At 38.9% G+C, this 21,756-nt stretch overlaps 1 protein-coding gene across 2 annotated transcripts; it reads right to left on the bottom strand.

The window, feature by feature from the left end:
* Positions 1-369: 369 nt before the first annotated feature.
* PROSER1 (proline and serine rich 1) lies at positions 370-21,680 on the bottom strand. Of its 2 annotated transcripts, none has more exons than XM_083855545.1 (13): positions 21,206-21,680; positions 18,040-18,105; positions 17,254-17,322; positions 16,703-16,797; positions 14,382-14,475; positions 13,808-13,918; positions 12,999-13,082; positions 12,062-12,140; positions 9,725-9,820; positions 9,558-9,602; positions 5,531-7,292; positions 4,733-4,880; positions 370-686 (listed from the first exon to the last, which is right to left on the bottom strand). In XM_083855545.1, exons 1-13 carry the CDS (start codon positions 21,248-21,250, stop codon positions 681-683), a joined length of 2,700 nt encoding a protein of 899 aa, XP_083711671.1. In that variant the 5' UTR covers positions 21,251-21,680; the 3' UTR covers positions 370-680. The 2 variants fall into 2 exon arrangements, with proteins under 2 accessions (XP_083711671.1, XP_083711670.1); XM_083855544.1 differs by lacking the exon at positions 370-686 and adding an exon at positions 712-3,371.
* Between the last annotated feature and the right edge of the window lie 76 nt (positions 21,681-21,756).

The following is a 21,756-nucleotide window of genomic DNA, read 5'->3' as shown; positions in this document are numbered from 1 at the left end:
TTGCTTGTAGGAACATCCCCATATTGCTGCTCCTCCTCATGAAAATGGCCCCAGCTTTCAACAGCTGAAGATCTGGAGATGACCCAAGGCCCCTCTTTAGCCACTAGAGTAAATATGGGAGAGAGTCAAAGCTATTGCTCCTCCACCAATACAGAAAGGATGGCAATTCACAAGGAAGTCAGAACATTCATACTATGGCAAGTTTCCTTTCAGGCCCAGGAAAACTCCCAACATCTATTTGCAAACTAGAGGAAAAGGACAGAAAAATACTGTTTCTCTCCTATTCACTGCAGCTGCAATTAAAGCACTTGAAAGAAACATTGAAACTTGTTTGCAAACACAATCCAGGTATGTTCTTAGTAGTTGCAAAAAAGGTTTTATTTCAAGGAACACTTCACTACACCTTATCTTTGCAGTCCACTGATACACACAAAATAGAGCAGTAATAGGCAACTTGAACAGTGAAAAAAATCAGTTAGTTAGTCCAGAATTAAAGTCATAGAGCAAGAGCCCTTTCCCGGCACAAGCTCAGTTTAAGGTGGTTGGCCTCAGGAGCAGACACTTCCTCGGCTGTCTAAAAATGGTGCTCAAGTAAGCGTGAAAGAATTCAGGACAAATCACTCCCTTCCGAAATTCCAAGGCTGGGTCACAGCAGTTTGCTGCAATGCAGAACACAGACTTTATTCCTGAAGAGGAAAAAAAAATTAATAAAAAACAATTTTACATCAGGAGAAATATTTTAAAAAAGGAATTTTATTTCTAACCACTGGAGGATTTAATTCATTTACAAAATCCAGCTTGGTATGATTCAGTAGGATTCAGTAAGAACCAGAGACTCCATTCCAGACACAAGAACTTTACAACTGAACACTTCTTAACCTATTCACTTGTCCAACACTGATGGGAGCATCAAACACTCTTCTCTGGTAAAGTGGCTGAACACCACCCAATAACTACATTGCCTCAGGAGAAGAGCATTTAATATAGTGGATTTCACTATTTCTCACCTGTTTTCATCTGGAGAAACAAGGCTTGAGTCTCTTCAGCTCTCAGAGTTGTCCAGTGCTCAGATAGGAACCCCATACCCCGTGACCATTCAACAGATATATTTAGAGGCAAAAAGTGCTTACTTTTCTGACAAAACAGTATTATTTGCTTTTGACGTGAATTAGTTCAAACTTTGATTGCTTGATGGGGAAACTAGGATTAAAATAGGATGTCAGACTCAACACCTCAGTAAGGTTACAAAACACTTACTGACATGGAACTGCTTTACATTCACATCTAGAGGAGAAAAGCCAATTTGCTCTTGATAAGATACTTGTATTTTTATTTTCTCCAACTGATCTGCAAATCTACAAAGAACAAGTTATGGAAAGAATGACAAGCAGAGTAAAATAAAAGACGGTAGAGACTGCTTCCACAGATTTCCTAAGCCAAGATATCAATATCAAAGATACCACTTTTAAGAGGAGTTCAGAGTAGAGAATCACGAGAATTTAACAGATTTCAAAAACTAAAAAAAGTAAGAACACAGTATTTTTTTTTTGCTTTAACATAATATATTAAGTATGATTATTAAACTGTCAAATAATTTAAGTTTTTCATCTAAAAATTAAATAGGCTATTTCTAATGTCACTCCTTAAGGAGTCAATTTTATAATTTTGGACAGAATTCTGCACAAAAAAGAAACAGGATAAGCAAGATCAAGCAGTAGAAGTATCTTAGTAAAAACAAGTTTATTCATTCATATTTTAGGTAAATATGCAAATAGTCAGCAAAGCCTTTTTGCCATGACTGTAAACTTTTTATTTTAAAAAATTATGTTAAAAACCAATACAGTAATTTCCATTAATGTTCTAAAAAAGTTTGTTCACATCTTGAAAGAAAATACATTAGCAACATCTCCCAGCAGAATCAATCTTTAAAAAAGTAAAACTCTAGGTGCATAACATTTCTACAGTGTAGTATCTCTACATTTTATTTTAATCACATGATTGAATATCATTCATCTCTATTTCCTCTAGGCCATGGTCAAGAGCATATCTTAAATAGATGATATTCAATGATGTGTTACACATTGCCACAGATACTAACATTATTAGAAGAGTGCACAACTCAATTTCACTAACAAAGCAAGACCTTTCTATATGCTGCATTGTAACAGTTAATTTAGCTATATGCCTTTAAAATCATGTATGTTTTCCAAGGAAAAAATACTAAAAATATCCATGGTCCAAATTCTGCTCCCACTTATATTCACAGGATAAGATAAGCACCATCAAGTTGAAAAGCATATAGAGAACCAGTTTGTTTATGAGTATAAGGGAGAGAAGAACTTGCCCCATGTCTGTAAACATTCACATAAGTCTGCAGTCAAAAGTGCCAGATAGGCAGCCTACCCACAGTTCAATTATTTCATTCAGAGGGGTGCTGGGGACAAGGAGAATATTATGGAACATTATTTTAGAGGCAAGTTAAATTTTTTTCATGTACTTTGGAAAAACATATTCTCAGCTAGCTAAACCATACTCCAGTAAAACATAATCCACTTCTACCCAAATACAGTACAGCATCATTTCCTAGCTTTCTTGTTCAGACAAAGGAGTACTCAATTCAGCAGCAAGCCCATGACAGTATTTCGAAGCAAAAGAAAAGCCCCACACACCTCTGACCTGCCCTCCCCTTAACATACTGCTGATGCTAATAGGAGATCCTCATACACAGGAAGAAAACATCTGAAAAACCATAAACTGACCTTGATTTGTGCACACACAAGAAGTGTGCTTCTAGACAAAAGGTCATCTACAGCTTTAATTGTCTAGTTTCAGTCTAGATCTCAGTCTATATTAACCACATATACCATACAAAACAACAGGATAGGGGCTTATTCACACTATTAAGTATACTTGGTCTCCCTATTCAGTATGACAGTCAACTGTCCTATTTACACAAATATCTGTTTGAATGCTCCTGATCCTGTAAGACACCAAACATTAAACTCTTTAAATTAAAGGAGAGTCAAGGATGCTCAGCAATTCACAGGATCAAACCCTGAATCAAATTGAATGCAATCCACAAATCAAGTCTGTTATCTGACATGGCCTCCTGGAAACATTTTACCCTCATGTTTTCCCTTTCTTTCCCCAGCTCAGAGCATGTTCCCACTATTGCAGAGACAGCCTTCAAAGTGAATAGGATCAGGCTCTGTCAAGCAAACACTGCAGTCTTTAGAAATGCCTGGTATTTACTGCCATCCACTCTGGGGCAGACTTGTCTGCAATGAAAATGGTGTTCCTGGTGTTGATGGATAGTTAGCAAAACCTTCAGGCTGAGCTGTATAGTTCTCCAGAGCAGAAGCAGAATGCGCCTTTAAGGAAGATAAGAAGTTAGGAAACAGCATTGATTAAATCAAGGAAAGAAAAATCTAAATTAAGCAAAATTTCAGCCACAATACAGTCCTACTCAAGCCAAAACAAATGGATTATAATCTGAAGTGTGCAAAGAATAGAGATGAGCAAGGCATCTATACAAAGATGTTAAACTGTAGTGCAACTATTGCTCTGAAATACCAGAGAATGAAAAAAGCACTTGGATTAAGGGGGCAAACAAAGAAGTGTTAATGGTGTTTACTGTCCAGTGGAGTAAGCACCAGCTGATTTAGAAGGCACAATGTAATCAGGAGCTGTAATATTTTAGTGACTCTGAACTTTCCTTCTCTTCATTGCTCAAGTAAATAAGCATTAATTTTAGTGACTGGATCTTATAAATAAGAACAATTATATTCCCTCAATGCAATCTGCATACATTTCTACAGAATCAAATAGACTCCTGAGATGCAAAAGCAGCATGACCTAGTTGAAATAATTTGCTTCTTCCAACTCCCTGACATTTGGAAGGTATCTGACAATATGCTGTACTCTGAACAGTACTTAGACACATGCTCCATTTCAACAACCGATGTGTCACAGAAGAGAGAAAGCTCAACTCTCTCTTTTAGTATTACACTCAGTTTTCTCTTTTAGTATTATGTAGAGAAGAACAAATTTCTTACAAGAAATTCTTACAAGCCTTCTTACAGAGGCTGTTTTTAACAAAAGACAAGCTAAACATATAAACATACTCTGACGATAGTTTCAGTTAACTTACAAATAACTTATGATGATAGTTTCAGTTAACTTATGAAACAAGCTGTTTCACGGACAAGAAATGATGAAATTACACATTACCCAAAGCCACTTCAAGCTTATATTACAACTCTATTTCTGGGAACTATCAAGAGAAAGGCACAACCACAACAGACAAATTCAAGGCAATCTGATTACACGTGCAGAGGCACATAACTCTCAACAAATAGTCCACAGAAATCTCTAAGTTATTCAAATGCCAGACTGGAACTGAGCACAGATTTTGCAATGGTAGGGTCAGCTCATTAGATTTAACACAAACTCAGCAAAAAAAAATTAATTTGCATTATCTTTTCCCTTACTTCTCCCCATTTTAGAAAGAGTTTTAGATAATGTTTTAATGTCACTCTTGAAGCATTGTACACTGGCCTTGAGTAAGAAGTTAGTACAAGTTGGTTTTTATCATCATCCTTGTAATCAGTTCTCACACAATTTAGGGGTTTTAATCATTTACTGACTCAAACTAATCCCAAGGAGTTAACAGGCAAGTACATGCTCAAGAGATCACTGGAAACAGAACAGTGTCAACAAATAGGCACATTACCTGTAGTAGTGCTGACTGTGCAGCTGCACTGTGCTGCAATTCCTGTAAGGAAGATTGTGCGGCACTTTGGGGAAAGCCAGGGATACCAGGGAGAGATAAAAGACCAGGAAAAACTGCATTTCCTGGTGTCTGTAGTCCAGAAGTCAAGCTGAAAGAATGCCAAAATGAGGCTATTATTAGGAACATCTGCATCATGTTTTATTCTGTTTCCCTCTCTATAAGCTTGTATCTGTATAAATTACAAAAGCAGTTCTTTTTCTAAATCTCATAAAGGTCAGAATGTCTAAACTGAAGTCTAGTCTTTACCCACTTAAAAATTATTCATATGTACACAAACCAAGATTGTCTGGAACATACCTAAGGGGACTCAAAATGTTTTGTACCTCAACTGTGTTGACAATCTGCACACAAAAAAACCCTTTACAGGCAAGAATTTATGCTGACTACTTCCTTAAACATCTAAGATACTGTCTGCTATTACCTGTGTGTGTCAATGGATGTCCACGTGGAATCCATTCTTGTAAAAGCCTAGGAGGTGCAAAGTATCCTCATCTGTGAAATAAGATCACTGAGCACCTCATAGGATTAGAGTGTCCTAACAGGGACTACTGAGGCCAACCTATTTAGTCACTATCCTATCTGTCCTTCTAAAGACAAGTGGAAATGTAGTAGTGAAGTAACTTTAAAATTATCTGTAATTAGTAACCACAAGTGAAAATATTGTCTACACTCCTAAAATAAAATCAGTGTTTTGCTCAAGAAAAATAGTTCTGACCTCCTCCAGAAAGAGTAACATACCCAGCCTGTGCCACAAGTGCAGAGTTGAAGTTTGAGCTAAAGGCCGAGGCAAACCCTGGCAGGACTGGAGCCGGAGATGGGGCTGTGGCAGCTGCTGGCAACGGTGCAACTGCTGCTACTGCAGAAGATGCCTGGAGGCCAGGGAAAGAAGGGAGAGCAGGAGTGACAGAGGGTGTGTTAGAGACAGGAAAACCAGGGAAGGATGGGTTTGATGATCCCAGAGGTCCCTGGGCAACAGAAAAAAGGGAAGGGACGGCACTGGACAAGTTAAGCGAGAAGGGTGGAGCGGAGACTGTTGCAGAGGCGGCGAGTCCTGAGAGTACGGCAGCGGTGGAGCTCACATGGGGGGCGGACACGGCTGAAGCGCTTGTAGCCGGAGCGGCCAACAGGGACCCCGGGAGGGTGACGGGCGGGGTCAGTGCTGGGGTACCAGTAAAAGCAAAGTTACTGGTTAGAGACGTGAAAGGGGGAAGTCCATTGAACACGGGGGCAATGGGAGCAGAGGAGCCATGTGGAGCGAGGGAAATGGAAGCCAGAGAACTGGAATTGTTCAGAGGAGCACTCAAAGAGGAGAGCCCTGACAGCACTGGATTTAGGGAACTGGGTAAGCTGACGGGCACTGAAGCTGCTGAGGTGTAAGCACGTCCGAGCCCTGACAGTCCTAGAGCGCCATGAGAAGGGCTGGCTGAATGAGAAGGACCTTTGAAGGCCGACAGGGTAGGACTCATGGGCTCTGTTTTGACCAGAACTGGGATACTTGTGGCAGCTGGGGCTGATGAGAGCTGCTGGTCGGGATTAGTAGGGCTTGTGCCATGCAAGAGGGAGGCTGATGAGCCACAGTTGACTGGCATAATCGATGGCGAAGTGGTTAAAGGTGACTGTGCAGGCAATGTGGGAGGAGTGGAACTAGAATTGGCTACAGATGGGGATGGAAGACCTGGAAAAATAGCCAGCCCAGGTGTGGAGGAACGCTGTGTGTTGGGGGTGGCTGATGGAGTGTAACATTTGTTGACAGAGGAAGTAGGAGGGTCAGAGCTTTGATTAGCAAGAGCAGATAAAGAAGCAAGCTCACTTGTCACAGCAGAAGGTAAAGCAGATGAATTGATTAATGAAGTGTCATTTGATGTCAGAAATCCCTTTAGGACAGACAAAATCGGGTTAGGCAAGCTAAGCGAGCCAGGAATGGTAGTGGCAGGAGAATTAGCAATTGTAGATGGAACAGGACTAGAAATCCCTTGGGCATTGGGCGGCAAGGACAAAGGGAGGCCAGCAAAAACTGATGACAATGGAGCAGGATTATTAGCAGAAGCAACTGAAGAGGTTGCAGAGAACGGGAGGCCAGCAAATGGAGTAGCAGCAGATGCGAAAGCTTCCGTGGGTGCAGGGGTGGCACATGGAGTGGAAGAACCTTGAGGAGCAGGAACAGCAGCAGGGATAGAAGCCAGCCCAGAAAAAACTGAGGGGGTGGGGGTAGAGGTTGCACTGTGAACAGATGTGACAGGAACACCAGGCAATGAAAGGGATTTGATGACAGTAGGGGTCGGGGTGGATGGCTGAGATGTATGGATGGAAGAGGAGACCTGTCCTGGGAAAACAGGAAGGACAGGGGTAGACATGTTCATCCCAGAGATGAGTGGAGTTGCAGGTGCTAATGGATGGCTTATTGCCTTGACAGGTGATGGGGTAGGGACTGGAGTAGCAGCAGGTGTTGAAGGATTAGAACCATGAGGAGTAAAGAGCTGATTCGCTTGTGCAGAAAAAGCTGCAAAGAAACAAAACCAGTAAGAATACTTGAAACTGTCAGAAATGTTTGAAATCAACACAAAAACATTTTATACAGCATTTCAAAAGTATGATACACAGGCAATAACTAACACACAATGTCTATATATAAACAATGAACAGCGGGGCCTATGAAAAAACCAAAAAGGTACACACAAACACATCACACAAATTGTACACCATGTGGGCTAACACTTCTTTTTAAAACACTCTGTGACATCTGCTACCTCTTCATGATCTCATGCAAAACAGTTAGAAACTCAAATACACTCTGTAAGAACATCTAAGTGATACAGGTAAACACCCTCCCTCTGGTCCCTAACATTTGGCAGTACCCAAACCAGATCTAATATTCCATCAGCATCAGATCACCTGGGCTCCTCTGCATCCACTCTCACTGAAGGTCAGAATTTCCTTCAGAACCAGTTAATTCAATGTATCATGATTTCAGAGAAGTTTAGTCAACAACTGAAGAAAGCTGATTTCAGGTGCTGGTAGTTTTCTTTCCTTCAAAATCACGTCATTCTCTTCACTGTGTTTCCTTCAGATTTTGATTCTAAGAAGGTACACTTTTAAATTCATTTATCATACTACAGTAGTAAACTAACATTGGTGCTTGACTTTATCAACAAGTATTTCTAGGAGTCTTTAGTCAGGTGTCTGTAACAAAGGTGAGCACCTGCCACTAAAAGTATCAGCTTGTGTCAATCCTACAAAGTAAGTTAGAGACATCAGTCAAGCTGCAGGAAAACGGGTGGGCACACTGTGAATGGGGAGGTGGAGGTTAATGGAAAGGAGCTGCATTTATGAACACTGGCATGTCAAGAGTCTCAATATGCCTGCCTCTACTTTCCTGTGGAACATGAATATGTTAATAAATCATTCCTCTCAAACAACCCTTGTGCTTTATGTTACTTTTGGAACAATCTGTTCAAATGTAAGCAAGACACTCATCCAACCAGTCAAATGTACCACCCTACGTAACTCTCTAGCAGCCTACATGTCTCTCTTGCCTGATTTCTACATGTAATTCTACACAGAAAATTATTCTTTAAAATCTTGGGCCTAAGCTGATATGACAAACTCCCATTGTGTGTATGTTGCAACTCTAAAACAAGTGAATCTGCAAAAAAACTATTTCCTTTGACATACTCCTTTCAAAAAAAGCCCAGGCTGCTCAGCTCTGGATTCTGTTCCTTTCTCATTCTATTTCCAAGTTCAATACTGTCCTAAAGATCACAGTTATTTAATCCTGACAGCCAAGATAATCACTAATGAAATACAGCTGTACTAGAACCCAGAGTTGTTACTGAACTTTTCTTCCTAAGAGAATATTCCATTCTTTAAACTGTATTCATTTAGCTATATGAACTAACTTTGTAAAAATACATGCACACTTAAAGAGGGGTAAATAAGAATGAAGTGATTCTTCAAAACATTTCTGTAGAACCATCCCTGGACATAGAGAAGGAAGGACAAAACATAACTTTTTTTTTTGGTCCCTAGGAGTATTTCCAGTGGCTAAACTTATCACAGTAATTTTATCTATTTGCAGCATTTGTTAATATGACTGACTCAATGGTCAGTAAATTCTCAGTTTGTATTTGTCAAATCTTACAAAGTGTTATCAAAGCCTTTTTATAAGTAGTTCCTAATGGGATTTATTATTATGCTTTGTACTAAATGTGAAAAGAACCACACAAATATAAACAATAAAAAATGCACCACTGTCTTGGTAAAAAGAACAGGATCTTACAGGGTAAGATGAAAGTGCAGGCAGATGTAGTTGAATTGAACACTATGGCATAAGACATTCAAAAATCTCTAAATCTCTCTTGTATTCCTACCTTCTTATTGCAACTGATCTATGAAATTAAAACGTCGATGAGTTTTTCAACAGATGTCCAGAGTTCTAAAAACTGCAAAGATTTACTGAAGAATTGAAGTGCATGACATTGCAAAGTGTATTGTCATTTAGTTTTTAGCACTTCTCATACTTACATGATGAAGAATATAAAAAAACTTTACAAGCTAACAAAAAATAATGAACTTTAATGTTTCAATGCTTCTAAGTACAAATGTCTGATGATTTTTTTCTCCACTCTCAAGAGATCCTATTCCACATACTTAGTAGCTGCATACGTAGAAGCTTATGAAGATCCCACTAAACAAGTTGTTAACATTTTCTGAACAAATAACAAAGATACAGTCAACACAAAAATCCCCCTGTGGATTTGCAATTTACCTTGATTTTGGGAAGGTTTTGCCTGGGAGGAAAGGTCCTCATTTTCTAAACAGAGAACAGCAGACTGTTATTGAAAGGCAAATGAAACTCCAGCAGTGAATGATCCACTCCCAGCAATGAACCAGGAAAACCAACATGAATATTTTTAAAAGATATGCATGCTTTACCTGATACTGCTTGATTAGCAGTGTATGGTGGAGGAGCTGGTAAGCCTGGAGCTATGACATTGGCCATTGGAACTAAGCCAGCATTGTTGTAAGCACCTAAAATAACAAAGGCAATACACATCCCTGTTGTCAGAAGAACTTGTATCTAGATGAACTAGTAATCATCTTCTCCTTTAAAAAAATATTTTCAAGACTATAAGACATTCCCCCATCAAAAAGCTAGACCAGTTAATTATCCAGGCTGGATGTTGGCTTTTGCCGATGTCTGCCTAAATGACATGCATTGTGATCCAAATTGTACTAAGGGCAATTCTCTTAAGAGAGCATGAAAAAGTCAATTTCAATTCCTTTCAGTTCCATTTTTTCTCAATTTTTTGGAGAAAAAAACTCCAAGGGGAGGAGAGATACAGAGTGTCTGCGGCATAATTGGTTCCTTTCTTATTCCTAATTTAAAGGCTGTTGCAACTCCTTCTTCAATATTAAAGTCGGACAAACAAAGGAGCCAAACACAGATAGTAACCATGACCCTTTAACACTAGCTAGAAAATTCTGAGAAAAACATCCCTTGTCAAATACTTAATCTAGTATTCTTCAATATTTCTTTTAATGTTAAGAAATTCAAGTAGGTTAGCAAAGTACTTTAATATAAAATTCTTACACAAATTAACATATTTAATAAACCTTTTTTCCTCTGTTATTTTTTGGAGCAACTCAAACTGTTGTATTGCTCTGGTATACAGTTCTGATGAAGCACATCTGAATTTAAATTGCAGGAACATAAACACATTTCACAGTGGCCCTGAATTAACAGTTTAAGAGCATAAGAACTTGGGCTTCATGGGAAAAGGTAGCACTTGAGCAATACTGAAAGTGCACTAATTTGTCATACAGAAGTCCTTTCTGATTTCATACTTTCATAGTAATTCCACCTGATGTTAAGATTTCTTGCACAACAACTCTTGCCTGAAAATCAGGAAAGCAACTAACAATCACTGCATCACTCAGGAAAGAAATGTTCAAGAGGCAGAAAACAATTCATCGTTCTAGCCACTGACTGAAAACATCACATTCAATAGTTTCAGGTCATCATCTGCAATCTCATTAAACATACATTACATATAATTTCAGCAGTTATGAGTTCTGTTGTCACAAGAGCTTTCTTAAAAAAAGAAAACATTACAGCCTAGTAAGGCCCTGAAACCTCAAAAGCTCTTTCATATCCTAAAACCGTACTAATATTTCAATCCTGCCACAGGCCAAATTTTGTGCTTTAAGAAACTTTGCATAGGATTTATACAATATAAATTTGAGTTAGTCTGCAAGTTTTCTGTACAGTTTCTTGGGAACAAGTAATTTCCTGGGCATAAATAATCAATCAGTCTTAGTTTAGCCACTAGAAGTGCCCATTTTTCTAAAATGGCTATAAAAAGACTTGCAGACACCAAGTTGATTAGATGACTCAGCCTTCCACATGCTTGCTAGGAGTTCTGCTTCACTTTCTTATCTTACCTGAAAAACTCCCAGAAATCAGCAAAAAGCAAGCATCCTAAGCAGAGCACACCTTGTTTTGCAGTACAGAATTTCAAGATTAGAAAAGGCTTTCAGCTGCCAGACCTGAATCTGACTACTTAAGTAACCCAAGCTTTCTTCCAAAGAAAGGGCAATTGCCTTGCTCCCTTACAAAAATGTCTCAGGTCTAACAATTGATGCAGCAGAGCAAAGAGGGAAGCTTATAAACAAAGGCTTAATCTTACCTAAGGTATTAAGCTAGAAATAGAGCAATGGCAGGAAAAGACAATCACTATTTCCCTTCTGAGACTAAAATCTACTTTTCTTTTAGGAAACTTTACTCTCCATTATGATGGAGAAAAGATAAAGCTGAAGGCAACTGAGAAACAGATTACAGCCCTTCAGCTGTGCAGTTCCTACACAGTTCCACTCAATTCAGGGCCATGGCTGACCATATCCCAAGCTGCGTTCTACAGCAACAAGTCAGACTTGTCAAGCCAAAGCCAAAGCCTTGGCCAAACATTACAACAAAGCCAAAGCCCTTTTCTTGTCTAACGTGCACAATGTCTCTCATAAATTAAATGTTTTGTCATCAGAACAGGACTGTGAACTTTTCTTATGGATGTGGGAAAAAGAAGTCAATATATTCCTCTTTTTATAAATTCTGTTGTCATGAAAGAAAAGGTAGAAACCAGTAGCCAGAGCATGTTCAGGGAGCAGAAGCCAATTTCAGATATGACCATGGTCAGAGAAACTGACACTTGACACATTATTTAAAAGGCAAATGCATGAACAATAGCATCAAGCCAGAACACACAGAAACCTTACTTGGTGCAATAGTTGCATGTGGCCGACATGGTGGGATGGGGTATGGAACTGGTTTGTGTGGATTGTACGTTGATGGAGCCTACATAAACAAAAAACAAATGGAAAAAGCCATAGTGAAAGCATTAACTAAGGTTTCTCAGACAAAAAGCTAACATTCAGATACTTCTACAGACAGGCATTCTTCACTACAAATATATGTGATATGAACTTTTTTCATAATATCCATAGTAACTGCAAGTATTTCGCTCTTTCTGAAAAGAGTGAAGCAAACATCATTAGTATACTTTTAGATTTTAATATAAAACTGAGCACAGGTGGGAAAGAGAGCTCCTTTCTGCCTTGCAGTTCACACACTGCAGTGTTGGACTGACTTCTCATTTTAAAGGTTTAACACATCTAAAACTAGCAATATTTCTGAAGGTACCTATGCCTTTAAAATAGTACAGATTTGTAGGAAACATCTCATAATAAAAGTGATAATAAAACATTTGGAAAATATTTCAAAGTAGTAACAGTTTCACTGAAAGTTTGTCCCACATACTTAAAAATTTTGAAATGCACATCAGCTGTGCTGTCTTTCTAAGGCACTGCTGTAATTCAAGTTTCAAAGACGGAGGTATTTTCTGTGTTTATGTGAGAAATCCTCAGAGAGCAGCTCATGATGGATTACTAAAAGTGCTTTTAGTTTTCTCTTCTGCTACTGTAGCTTAAATTCTGTCTTCAAATGCACATACATTGTATCCAGTAGAGAATCCTTCCCCTCTACAGATAAAAACTAGAGCTCATATTCATTACAGAAGTTTAGCTTCAATTAAATTGCTGCTCTACAGTCTTCTTGCAACATAACAGCATTTTATAACAAAGCCTTGTTGAATTGGCTGGTAGGTGTTTTGTGGATTTTTAAAGTTTCATTTATTTATTATTTTTTTAGACATACTGGTTTGGATGGTCCAAGTATACGGGCTGCTATTCCCTTTCCTTCATTAGTACATTCTTCTGTGTCCTTTTTGATAGGAGTTCCCTGAAACAAAAGAAAATTAAACCAAGCATTAATTTAGAAGCAAATCTGGCTGTACAATTTCTGCTGTATTTGATTTTTTTTCCTGAGCCACATTTGAGGTTTTGAACATTCTGAAAGTAACCATGTTTGTCAAGGGAAAAAAACCAACCCAACAATTTTAGGCTTGTAAAGTAGTGAGTAAGAGCATTCCAATAGCTTGGTTTGTAACACTGAGCTTTTGTAAAGAGAGGCATTTTAAACAGTGCATGTTGATGATGGAATTCTGCATTTTGACTTGTGGATGCGATAACATTAATTTCAGTTAATTCTGCTGTCCCTTAAGTGCTCACAGGAAATGCTTAATATGCTTAAGAGCCTCACAAAGATTAGCAGTAATACTGCAGTGACCACAGTAGGTAACCTTATCAACCTACCAGGAAGCATCTTGACACCTCCTGATTCTGCCAAATATTGCTAGAGTTTACAATGTTTTCCTTATATGAACAATATCTTATTTATGAAGTAATCTTTAACTGAAGCAGCATAGAAAAACAGGCAAATAAAAATAATGCAAGTTCCCTATAAATGTGGAATGGGATAAAACAAACAAACAAACCCAACAAACACACTCTGGGTTTGATTCCACTCCTCCTTCCATGTATATGAATTCTAGATTTGGTTATACTACAATGAATCTTAAATCAAGGGTTCATTTGTGAAAAGCAAAAGCAAAGGATCTTGCTTACTGGAAAAATTCCATTAATGCGGCTTGGTTTACCCTTGGGATAAGGATTGCCAGGGATCATGCCACAGGATGATATCATAGCATGAGGAGCCTTACAACCTGCTTTTGAAGCCTGCAAAATAATCAAGAAAGAACATTATTTGCTATCAAATTCAATGCTCTAAAGAAACTAGTTACTATTTCATGACATTTAGACTGCACGAATCAACCTACATGGAACAACTGAAGTCCGTTTCAAATCTTACTTCAAATAATCCAAACAACTCAAACTTCTGCCAGACCCCCTCTGCTTATGCTGAACTTGGGTTTAAGCACTTGGTGTTCTCTAAAACAAACACAAACCTTCCTCCAGCATTGGTTGCAATTCTGTGTCCTTTTTGTCTATAGGTTCCTAATGCCTGACAAAAACTTCTCCTTTTGTTGCACATGCTCTTATCTTTTTTCAGTTGCTTGTTTCAGCTTGTCTTACACCAGCAGTTCCCAAAAGTCCTCTTGTTAAGCCCTGACCCCACAATGACCACAAGGATGCAAACAGAATCCTAACAGAACAAGAGATATTAGTTTATCTTGATTACCTGTTCAAGAATTCTTCTGCATCTTTTCTTCTCTGACATATTAATTCTGAACAGATCTTCAATAAGACGATAATTCTGAGCATCAACAATGTTGCTGAAAAGACAGTGACAGACAATTACTGCCATTCCATTTGCAGAAATGAAATAACGCACCACTGAAAAGTGACCCACACTTAGTTAGCCACTACCCAAAAGCACATTAAAAACCATAATTATTTCAGCTCATAATATTACTATTATTATTAAAGTAAAAATCCTAGGCTTAAATAGGGACTTCATACCTATAAGTAAAACATGGTATTAGAACTAAATATCAATACAGAACAATGGATGATGATGGCTAAACTTTATTGCATTAGTAAGTATGTAGAAAAAACGAATTTTGCATCACAACAGTTGATTAGAAAGCTTTAATTACTACTAACACACAATTCCTAGCACAGCAGAAAACCAACAGCTACCCAATTTGCCACTGCTTCTTGCCAGTCTGGTAGAAAAACAAGTTTTCATTTAATTTACTTTAGAATGAAACAATAATTCCTGGTAAATCTCTCTAAGTTCTGCAGAGCTAGTGAAAGCCTTCATATAGTTCCAAAAGGCACTCCTCTTCTCTCTTCTTCCCAAAACTACACCAGACACACCACAGATAACAAAATATGTGACTATATGGAGACCAATGCCTGAGACCAATCCTACCCAACTTTTTCAAAATTTTGACCAATATTTTACCAAGCCCTTCTCTGTCAATATTACTTCTGCCATCCAAACTACTGGAAATACAATACAGCATCAAAAAGGAGGACTCCTCAAAGGAGGATATTAGACAGAAATTAAATCAGCAGAACATTGAATGAAGCCATGAAAAGCACCTCAAAGAACAGTATTAAAATGTGAATAAGCTTTCAGCTTTGTCCACTATTCCTGATTAATGAAGTAAGCAGCACATAGATTTGGGCTAGGATTTGTAATCATGACTCCCTTACTTTGCTCTTGTGCTGTAGAAATTCAACAGCTAAGGAAGTTATGGTACTTTCCCCTCACATCAGCTGAAGTGTAGCAGCTGAAGAGTCCAAGAGCTCCAGTCTCATCACAAGAAGATAACAGGTTAGTCTAATGTGCCACTAGCTTTCCTTAGGCTACCCTGCTTTGTTTTGGTCTGAAATAGACTAGGAGCACTTACATGGCTTCCTTAAGTTCAACACCAAAAGCAAAATCATTTCTGTATCCTCAGTCTTAATTGTTTTATGTATATTTGTATCATGAATTTATATCCCTCAGGAAGTTCAAACAGGCTGTAATAGAGTATTCATAGGGAAGACAGATATGCTTAAAGAAAAAAAAAAACACCAAAAGAGAACAACATTTTATAAAATAAATACTCTGAAACAAGCAGAATTGTTTCATTTTAAATATGTGTAATTGATCCTTTGAAACAGCTCTGTTCACTAGGAAAACCCCAATTTTCTCTGTAAATATAAATTTACAATATCTATACTTTTTTTTTATAGGCAGTAAATTCATCAGTTTAAGAGATCCATTTACTTAACTCATTTCTACATATGTAATATTTAGAGAACTTTTCAAAAAAGGGTCAATTCCCAGAATTTTTCGGTCTCAAGGCTTCCAGATTTCAGTGAGCAGAGAAATAAGCTTAAGGCCCTCTTTGTTCTCTACAACATTTGAAGATCACAGTAAAAACACCACCAAAGTGGCAGTCTTCCAGCAGGCAGAAGCCCACATAGCAGCAAGAGCAAGGCTCAAAATGAACTATGGAATTTTCCACAATCACAGAGTCATTGGTTGGAAGGGCCTTAAATATCATCTAGCTCCAAAGCCCCTTCAGGTGAGCAGAGGCACCTTTTACTAGACCAGGTTGCCCCTCATCCAGCCTGGCCTTGAACATTTCCAGGGATGAGGCATCCACAACTTCTCTGGGCAACATGTGCCAGTGCTTCACCATCCTCACAGCAAAGAATTTTTTCCTAATATCCATTTTAAACTCACTCTCTTTCAGTGTGAAGCTATTCCCCTTGTCCTGTCACTACATTTCCACTCTCTTGAAGGCTTCCTTCAGGTACCAGAAGGCTGCAATTAGGTCACCCCAACTCATTCCAGTTTGAACAAACCCAATTCTCTCAGCCTTATGTCTACTCCTACAATGCCTACTTCTAATTATTCTTTTAAACAGCCCCATCAGTAATGGATTTGTGCTTTACCTTAACCAGGCACAGTGCTTCCTTCTAGGAGTATCTAAAATTGTATATCCTCAGTCATGAGCTAAACCAATACAAGTTAAGGAACACAGCAGAAGAGATACTTACGAAGCTAAGATTTCAAGGGCAATAAGTTTATCTTTACTGAATGTGAAGCAGTTGAGAATATTAACCATTTTTGATGCTGGAACTGCCACTATTTTCTGACAAGAAAGAAAGAAAAAAGTGTGTAAAAATAAGGTAGTACAATTATTTTAAACTCAAAATACAATTCACTAACAGCTTCATATGGCATATTTCAGTAAACTTTTAATAACCTCTCCCTCCCATTGGGAAGGAGACTCTATATGCTAAATTATGAAAAAGCAGCTCCAAAAAGCACTCACCAAAAGCAAAGAAATCAGGAAAGTTAACAAGAGTTACAAAGGGTTACATCTCTTCCTGTGATACACAGGAAAGTAAAAGTCACTTTAGTCAGAAAAGATACCCCAAGTAGAAGTACGACATTTCATAGTTTGATAACACTGAAGGAGATGAAGAAGAAACTTTGAAGATTTTAAAAGATATATTGACTCATCAGTTGAGCAGTAGGTGTTATAAAATTAAAATTGCATTAAAAGATCAAATTTATTCCACAAGATCACGTCACAAGAACTTACATGCTGTAAAGCCTTTATTGCCTTAAGCTGTGGTTCTGCCCAGGAGAAGTATCTCAGCAATTCAACAACCTGCAACAGTAAGGCCTTCAATTAATCTTTCAGATATATTAAAAAGGTATGCTAACAGCATCAATATGACCTTTCCACTTTTGTAGCACACTGGTATACTGCTAAAAAACACCTGTCTGTGATGTCTGATTGTCAGTGCCTAACAGCATCTAACCTTTTTTCTTCTCAGTAGCACCTAAAAATTATATTTTATGAGATTAATATTTTCCATGGAAATATTTAAAATACTTTTAGACATATATTAGCATATATGAATAACAATACCACTGTATTAGAATAAGTTAAAAAAAAAAAAGTATCTCTGAAAAAGCTTATCAACCATCAGGATCCCAAATAGCATATTCCCAAAGACACACCAAAAAAAGCCAGCAGGGAAAGAAAGAGGAAAAAGAAAATCTACATATTATCATATTATACATTATCACTACATCTCTATTTAGAGAATACACACAAAACAATCCTAAATTCCATTACGATAAATTTATACCATTTTCCAGACACAATAAGAATGAAAATGTAGTGATTTTGATGACAAAGCAAGTTGGAACTCTTTTTAATATGTCATGCTGATACAATAAAAAATTAATTAAATCTCCTCAATTAATAAATATGAAAAGCTAATATGATCAGCCTCAGTATGACTGGAGAAAATCAGTTTGTATTGATAAATACACAAAAAAATAGCTCCCATTAAACCCATAATAGTGTTGACTTTACCTGCTCACTGGAGAAGTATCCATGAACATATTCAATAGCTTTTAATTTGTACTCAGTCAATACAGCCTAAAAGACATAGGAAAAAAAAAAGATGCATAATTAGTGACTCAAAAATTATAATTATAGCACAACCATCTGCTATTCTATTAATCTAAAATCTGCCCCTACAAAGTGACATTTGTATCAATTACACTGCAGCATTTTGAAGTAACAGTGTATTTCTTAGTTAACTGAGAACAGTGAAAAGCAGGAAGATGTGATTTAATTCTTATGTTAAAAAAAATACTCATCTTTTTATTTGATTTTGCTTTTTTTGTTGTTCTTGCTTATAACTGTTCTGAGAGAATATTATCACTCTTATTTTTGCTCCTGTGGTTTACATCAATTTTAAGTTAAACAAGACATACAGTTCAGGCATTTGCTTTGTATGGCCCCTATAAACTAACTGACTAAGTATTTTACTTTGGTGAATTTATGAAGGAATTGGATAATGAGTCTATACAGACAGAATTAAATACACAATAAAGCTTGGTCCAGAGATGGATACTATCATTATCCTTACACATTTCAAATTTTAACACACAGTCATCCCAAACAAACAAAGCACAGTACTTTAGTGCAGCACTGGCCTTTTGACTTTGTGGCAGGACACTTGTGTTGATAACCACATGAGCTGTCTAACAGCCAGGACTTCCTCCTTCCCCACACCCAGCCCTCTGTGACAGGTACAAGATCCAAAGAGACACCTAACAGCTGAATTCCTGCCCCAAGCTGGTGAAAACACCCTTCTTCCATAGTTTCCATGTCCCCCCTCCAATGCTAGATCTTGTGTATTTCTCAAAGTAGCTTTAGCTGTACCCACACACCCACTTCTATCTTCCTCCCAACAGCCCTAGAACCTACCTCTACCCCTTGTCTTTTTGCTCCTGTCCCTCCACACAGAAAGACACCAAGGTCTCCATCACTGCAGCCTGACTGAATGAGTAGCACAGATGTACAGAAACCTGCTTGGATACTGTCTGAGACAATCCTCCTCCTTTCTGTACTTCAATAAGAGACAAACACTACCAGACACACTGAAGTCACAGAGGGGAAAGAATTTCTGTCTTCGTGCCCATATTTTCTTCTATCCCTTCCTTCTCTTGATGTGTTTTGGAAAAAAGCAGTGTATGTCTTTTATTTTTATGGAAACAAATGTTATTTTTCCTTCTTAAATCAATAAATTAATGACTTTATAACAAAAGTACAAACAGAAAGCACTGCTATGTATATTTATGGAAGGAACAAACAAACAAACAAACAAAACCCCCAAAGTTTATTTTGCAAGCGCTTGTAAATACATACAGGGAAAAACAGAAGTAAGCTACACACAAAAACGTTTAAATAATTGTTCCTGCTAACTGCAGGACTGAAAATGGAACATGCCAACACAACAAACTTATAAATCACATAATAAAGAAGATTCTACCATGGAGCAAGAAATGAAGATTAAACAAAAACAGTAACAAAGACACAAAATCAGCATTTGAACAAGGAATGTTGCACCACAACAGCACAACTATTATCAACACAGCACAGCATTAACCCTTAGATCAACAGCAAGCTGGAATACAGGAATACAGGCAGATAGCATAGAGGAAACATAATTGCCTAAAATCACATGTCTAAACCCTTTTGTCTGAAGTCTTTAGTAATCACAGAGCATATTCTGAAGGACTGCACTGCAGTAATATAATTGAAACATTACTACCTCCCACCATCAATCATCAGAGAAAGCATTCATGTCCTAGTCGTTCTCAGATTTTTTTTTTTTTGTGGTTCCCAGATTTTCCACACCAATTCATAAGTTGGGAGGGAAGTCCACATCCTGAAATATCTTAGACTGTCACGTTTTCAGCTGTTTTACAAAGTAGACTTTATGACCATGACCTTAAGCAAAAATGTAGTTGTGATAAGAAAGACACTCCTGGGGTTTCTGTTGAACAGTTTCATATCTCAGTATGGTTTTATACCTCGATATGTTGCAAAATAATAACACTGCAATTGTAGGCATCACTGCCTCATGCTGAAGAGAACCTGAACTGAAAGTCAACTCCAGTACCCTAGTCCAAATAAAGGAAATTCACCTCTTCTAGACAAACCAACACATCAAAAAACTCTACTTAATACAAAAATGCTATGGATCGCTGTTCTGCCACAAGGAAATCCCATCTGAAACAAGCCCTTCATTGTCACACCAAGACAGCTCCAGAGGTAAACTGTTCCACTGTGACACTTAAATAACCTCTCTGTTTAACTGCACCAAAATACATCATCACAGGTTTCTGCTTCCCAGGCAAAATAGGAAACTTTAATCTCAAAGGTTCTGATTTTTTCGCTCTCCTTTTCTCCTTCTAGCATTCAGGGAAGTGTGCCAACATAAACCACTAACCTTGAGCTCTCCTGTTAAAAGCAGCCCCCCTTGCAGAGAGAGATCAGAGCCCTGCCAGTCACCAGGAAGCCCAGGTTTGTGCCTCTGCTCCCCAACAGTACTTTGCTCAGAGAGGTTTTAAGAGTTTTTAAACAGGAGATGCAGAAGCACAGCTCAAAGCACGCATCAAAAGGCATTATGCACATCTCAGAGGAAGAAGGTGTGCACACACTCCTGAGCTGTGACTTCCAACAAGGACAACACAGCACACCTCAGGAATCAGTGTTCTAACATCCTATTTGTGCATTGTACCTTCTAAACCAGCGTATAAAAGGTGGGTACTTCACACTGCCTCCGGACAGGCCAAGCAAACGCAGCCCTTCCCCCAAATAAAACATGTTTGGCTACTTTGTTTTTCTTCATCTTCCCTGAAAGTGAAAATGCTGCAGCAACCCTATGCAAGTGTTTATTTCAAATGGGCGCTCAAGACCATCCAGGTCCCAACCACCTCTGCAGGGACACCTCCCACTAACAGGGCTGCCAAAGGCCTTATCCAACCTGGCCTCGAATTCTGCCAGGACTGGGGAATCCACCACCTCCCTGGGCAACCTGCTCCACTGCCTCAACACCTTTACAGTAAGGAATTTCTTGTTAATACCTAATCTAATTGCTTCCCCTTTTCAATGTGAAGCCATCACTCCTTGTCCTATGGTTCACTACCAAGTGATCAAACTAGCACGCAAAACGAGGATTTACCTTCCTAATTTCATCCAGCACGGTTTCAAACGATTTCTTATCCATCTTGACTATCGCATTCAAGGCCGACACTTAAACGTGTGGAGGAAAGGGTACTAACTTAAAAAAAAAAAAAAAAAAAAAAAAAAAAAAAAAAAAAAGGCAGGCAGGGAAGGGGGCCGGAGCTGTCCCGGGCCCCGGGGATGGGGCGCTGCCGCCCCTGCAGGGGCGGACACGGAGACAAAGGCGCCCCCGGGAGCTCCCGGCGCGTCCCGGGTGGGAGAGGGCGGGCGCGGGGGTCGCGGCAGCGGCAGGAAGGGAAGAGAAGGGCGGCGGGAAGGGCAGGGCAGGGCAGGGCAGGGCGGCCCCGCTCAGCAGGCTGCACGGCGGCCCGGGGCGCCCCCGCAGAGCATCGTTGTCGGCGCCGCCGCCCTGCGATCCCGGCGGGCAGAGCCGGGGCGGGCCCGGGGCAGGCGGGGAAGGCGGCCCGGCGAGCGGCGTGAACCCACAGACAGCGCAGCCCCTCGGCCGGTCCCGCCTCCCCGCCGTCGCGTCCCTATGGCATCACGGCG

This window comes from Zosterops lateralis (assembly GCF_965231275.1).
Source record: "Zosterops lateralis genome assembly, chromosome: 2".
NCBI classification, from domain to species: domain Eukaryota; kingdom Metazoa; phylum Chordata; class Aves; order Passeriformes; family Zosteropidae; genus Zosterops; species Zosterops lateralis.
Note: the sequence above shows the minus strand (reverse complement) of the source record. Positions and strands in the feature narration are given on the sequence as shown.

Bases quoted from the DNA above. Each gene is read 5' to 3' on its own strand.
- PROSER1 (XM_083855544.1), bottom strand. From the start codon at position 21,250: ATGGATAAGAAATCGTTTGAAACCGTGCTGGATGAAATTAGGAAG. The intron at 13,083-13,807 runs GTAAGCAAGATC...CTTTTGTTTCAG, and splicing joins GCATTAATGGAATTTTTCCA to GGAACTCCTATCAAAAAGGA. The intron at 7,293-9,557 runs GTAAATTGCAAA...GTTTCTTTGCAG, and splicing joins AAAACCTTCCCAAAATCAAG to CTTTTTCTGCACAAGCGAAT.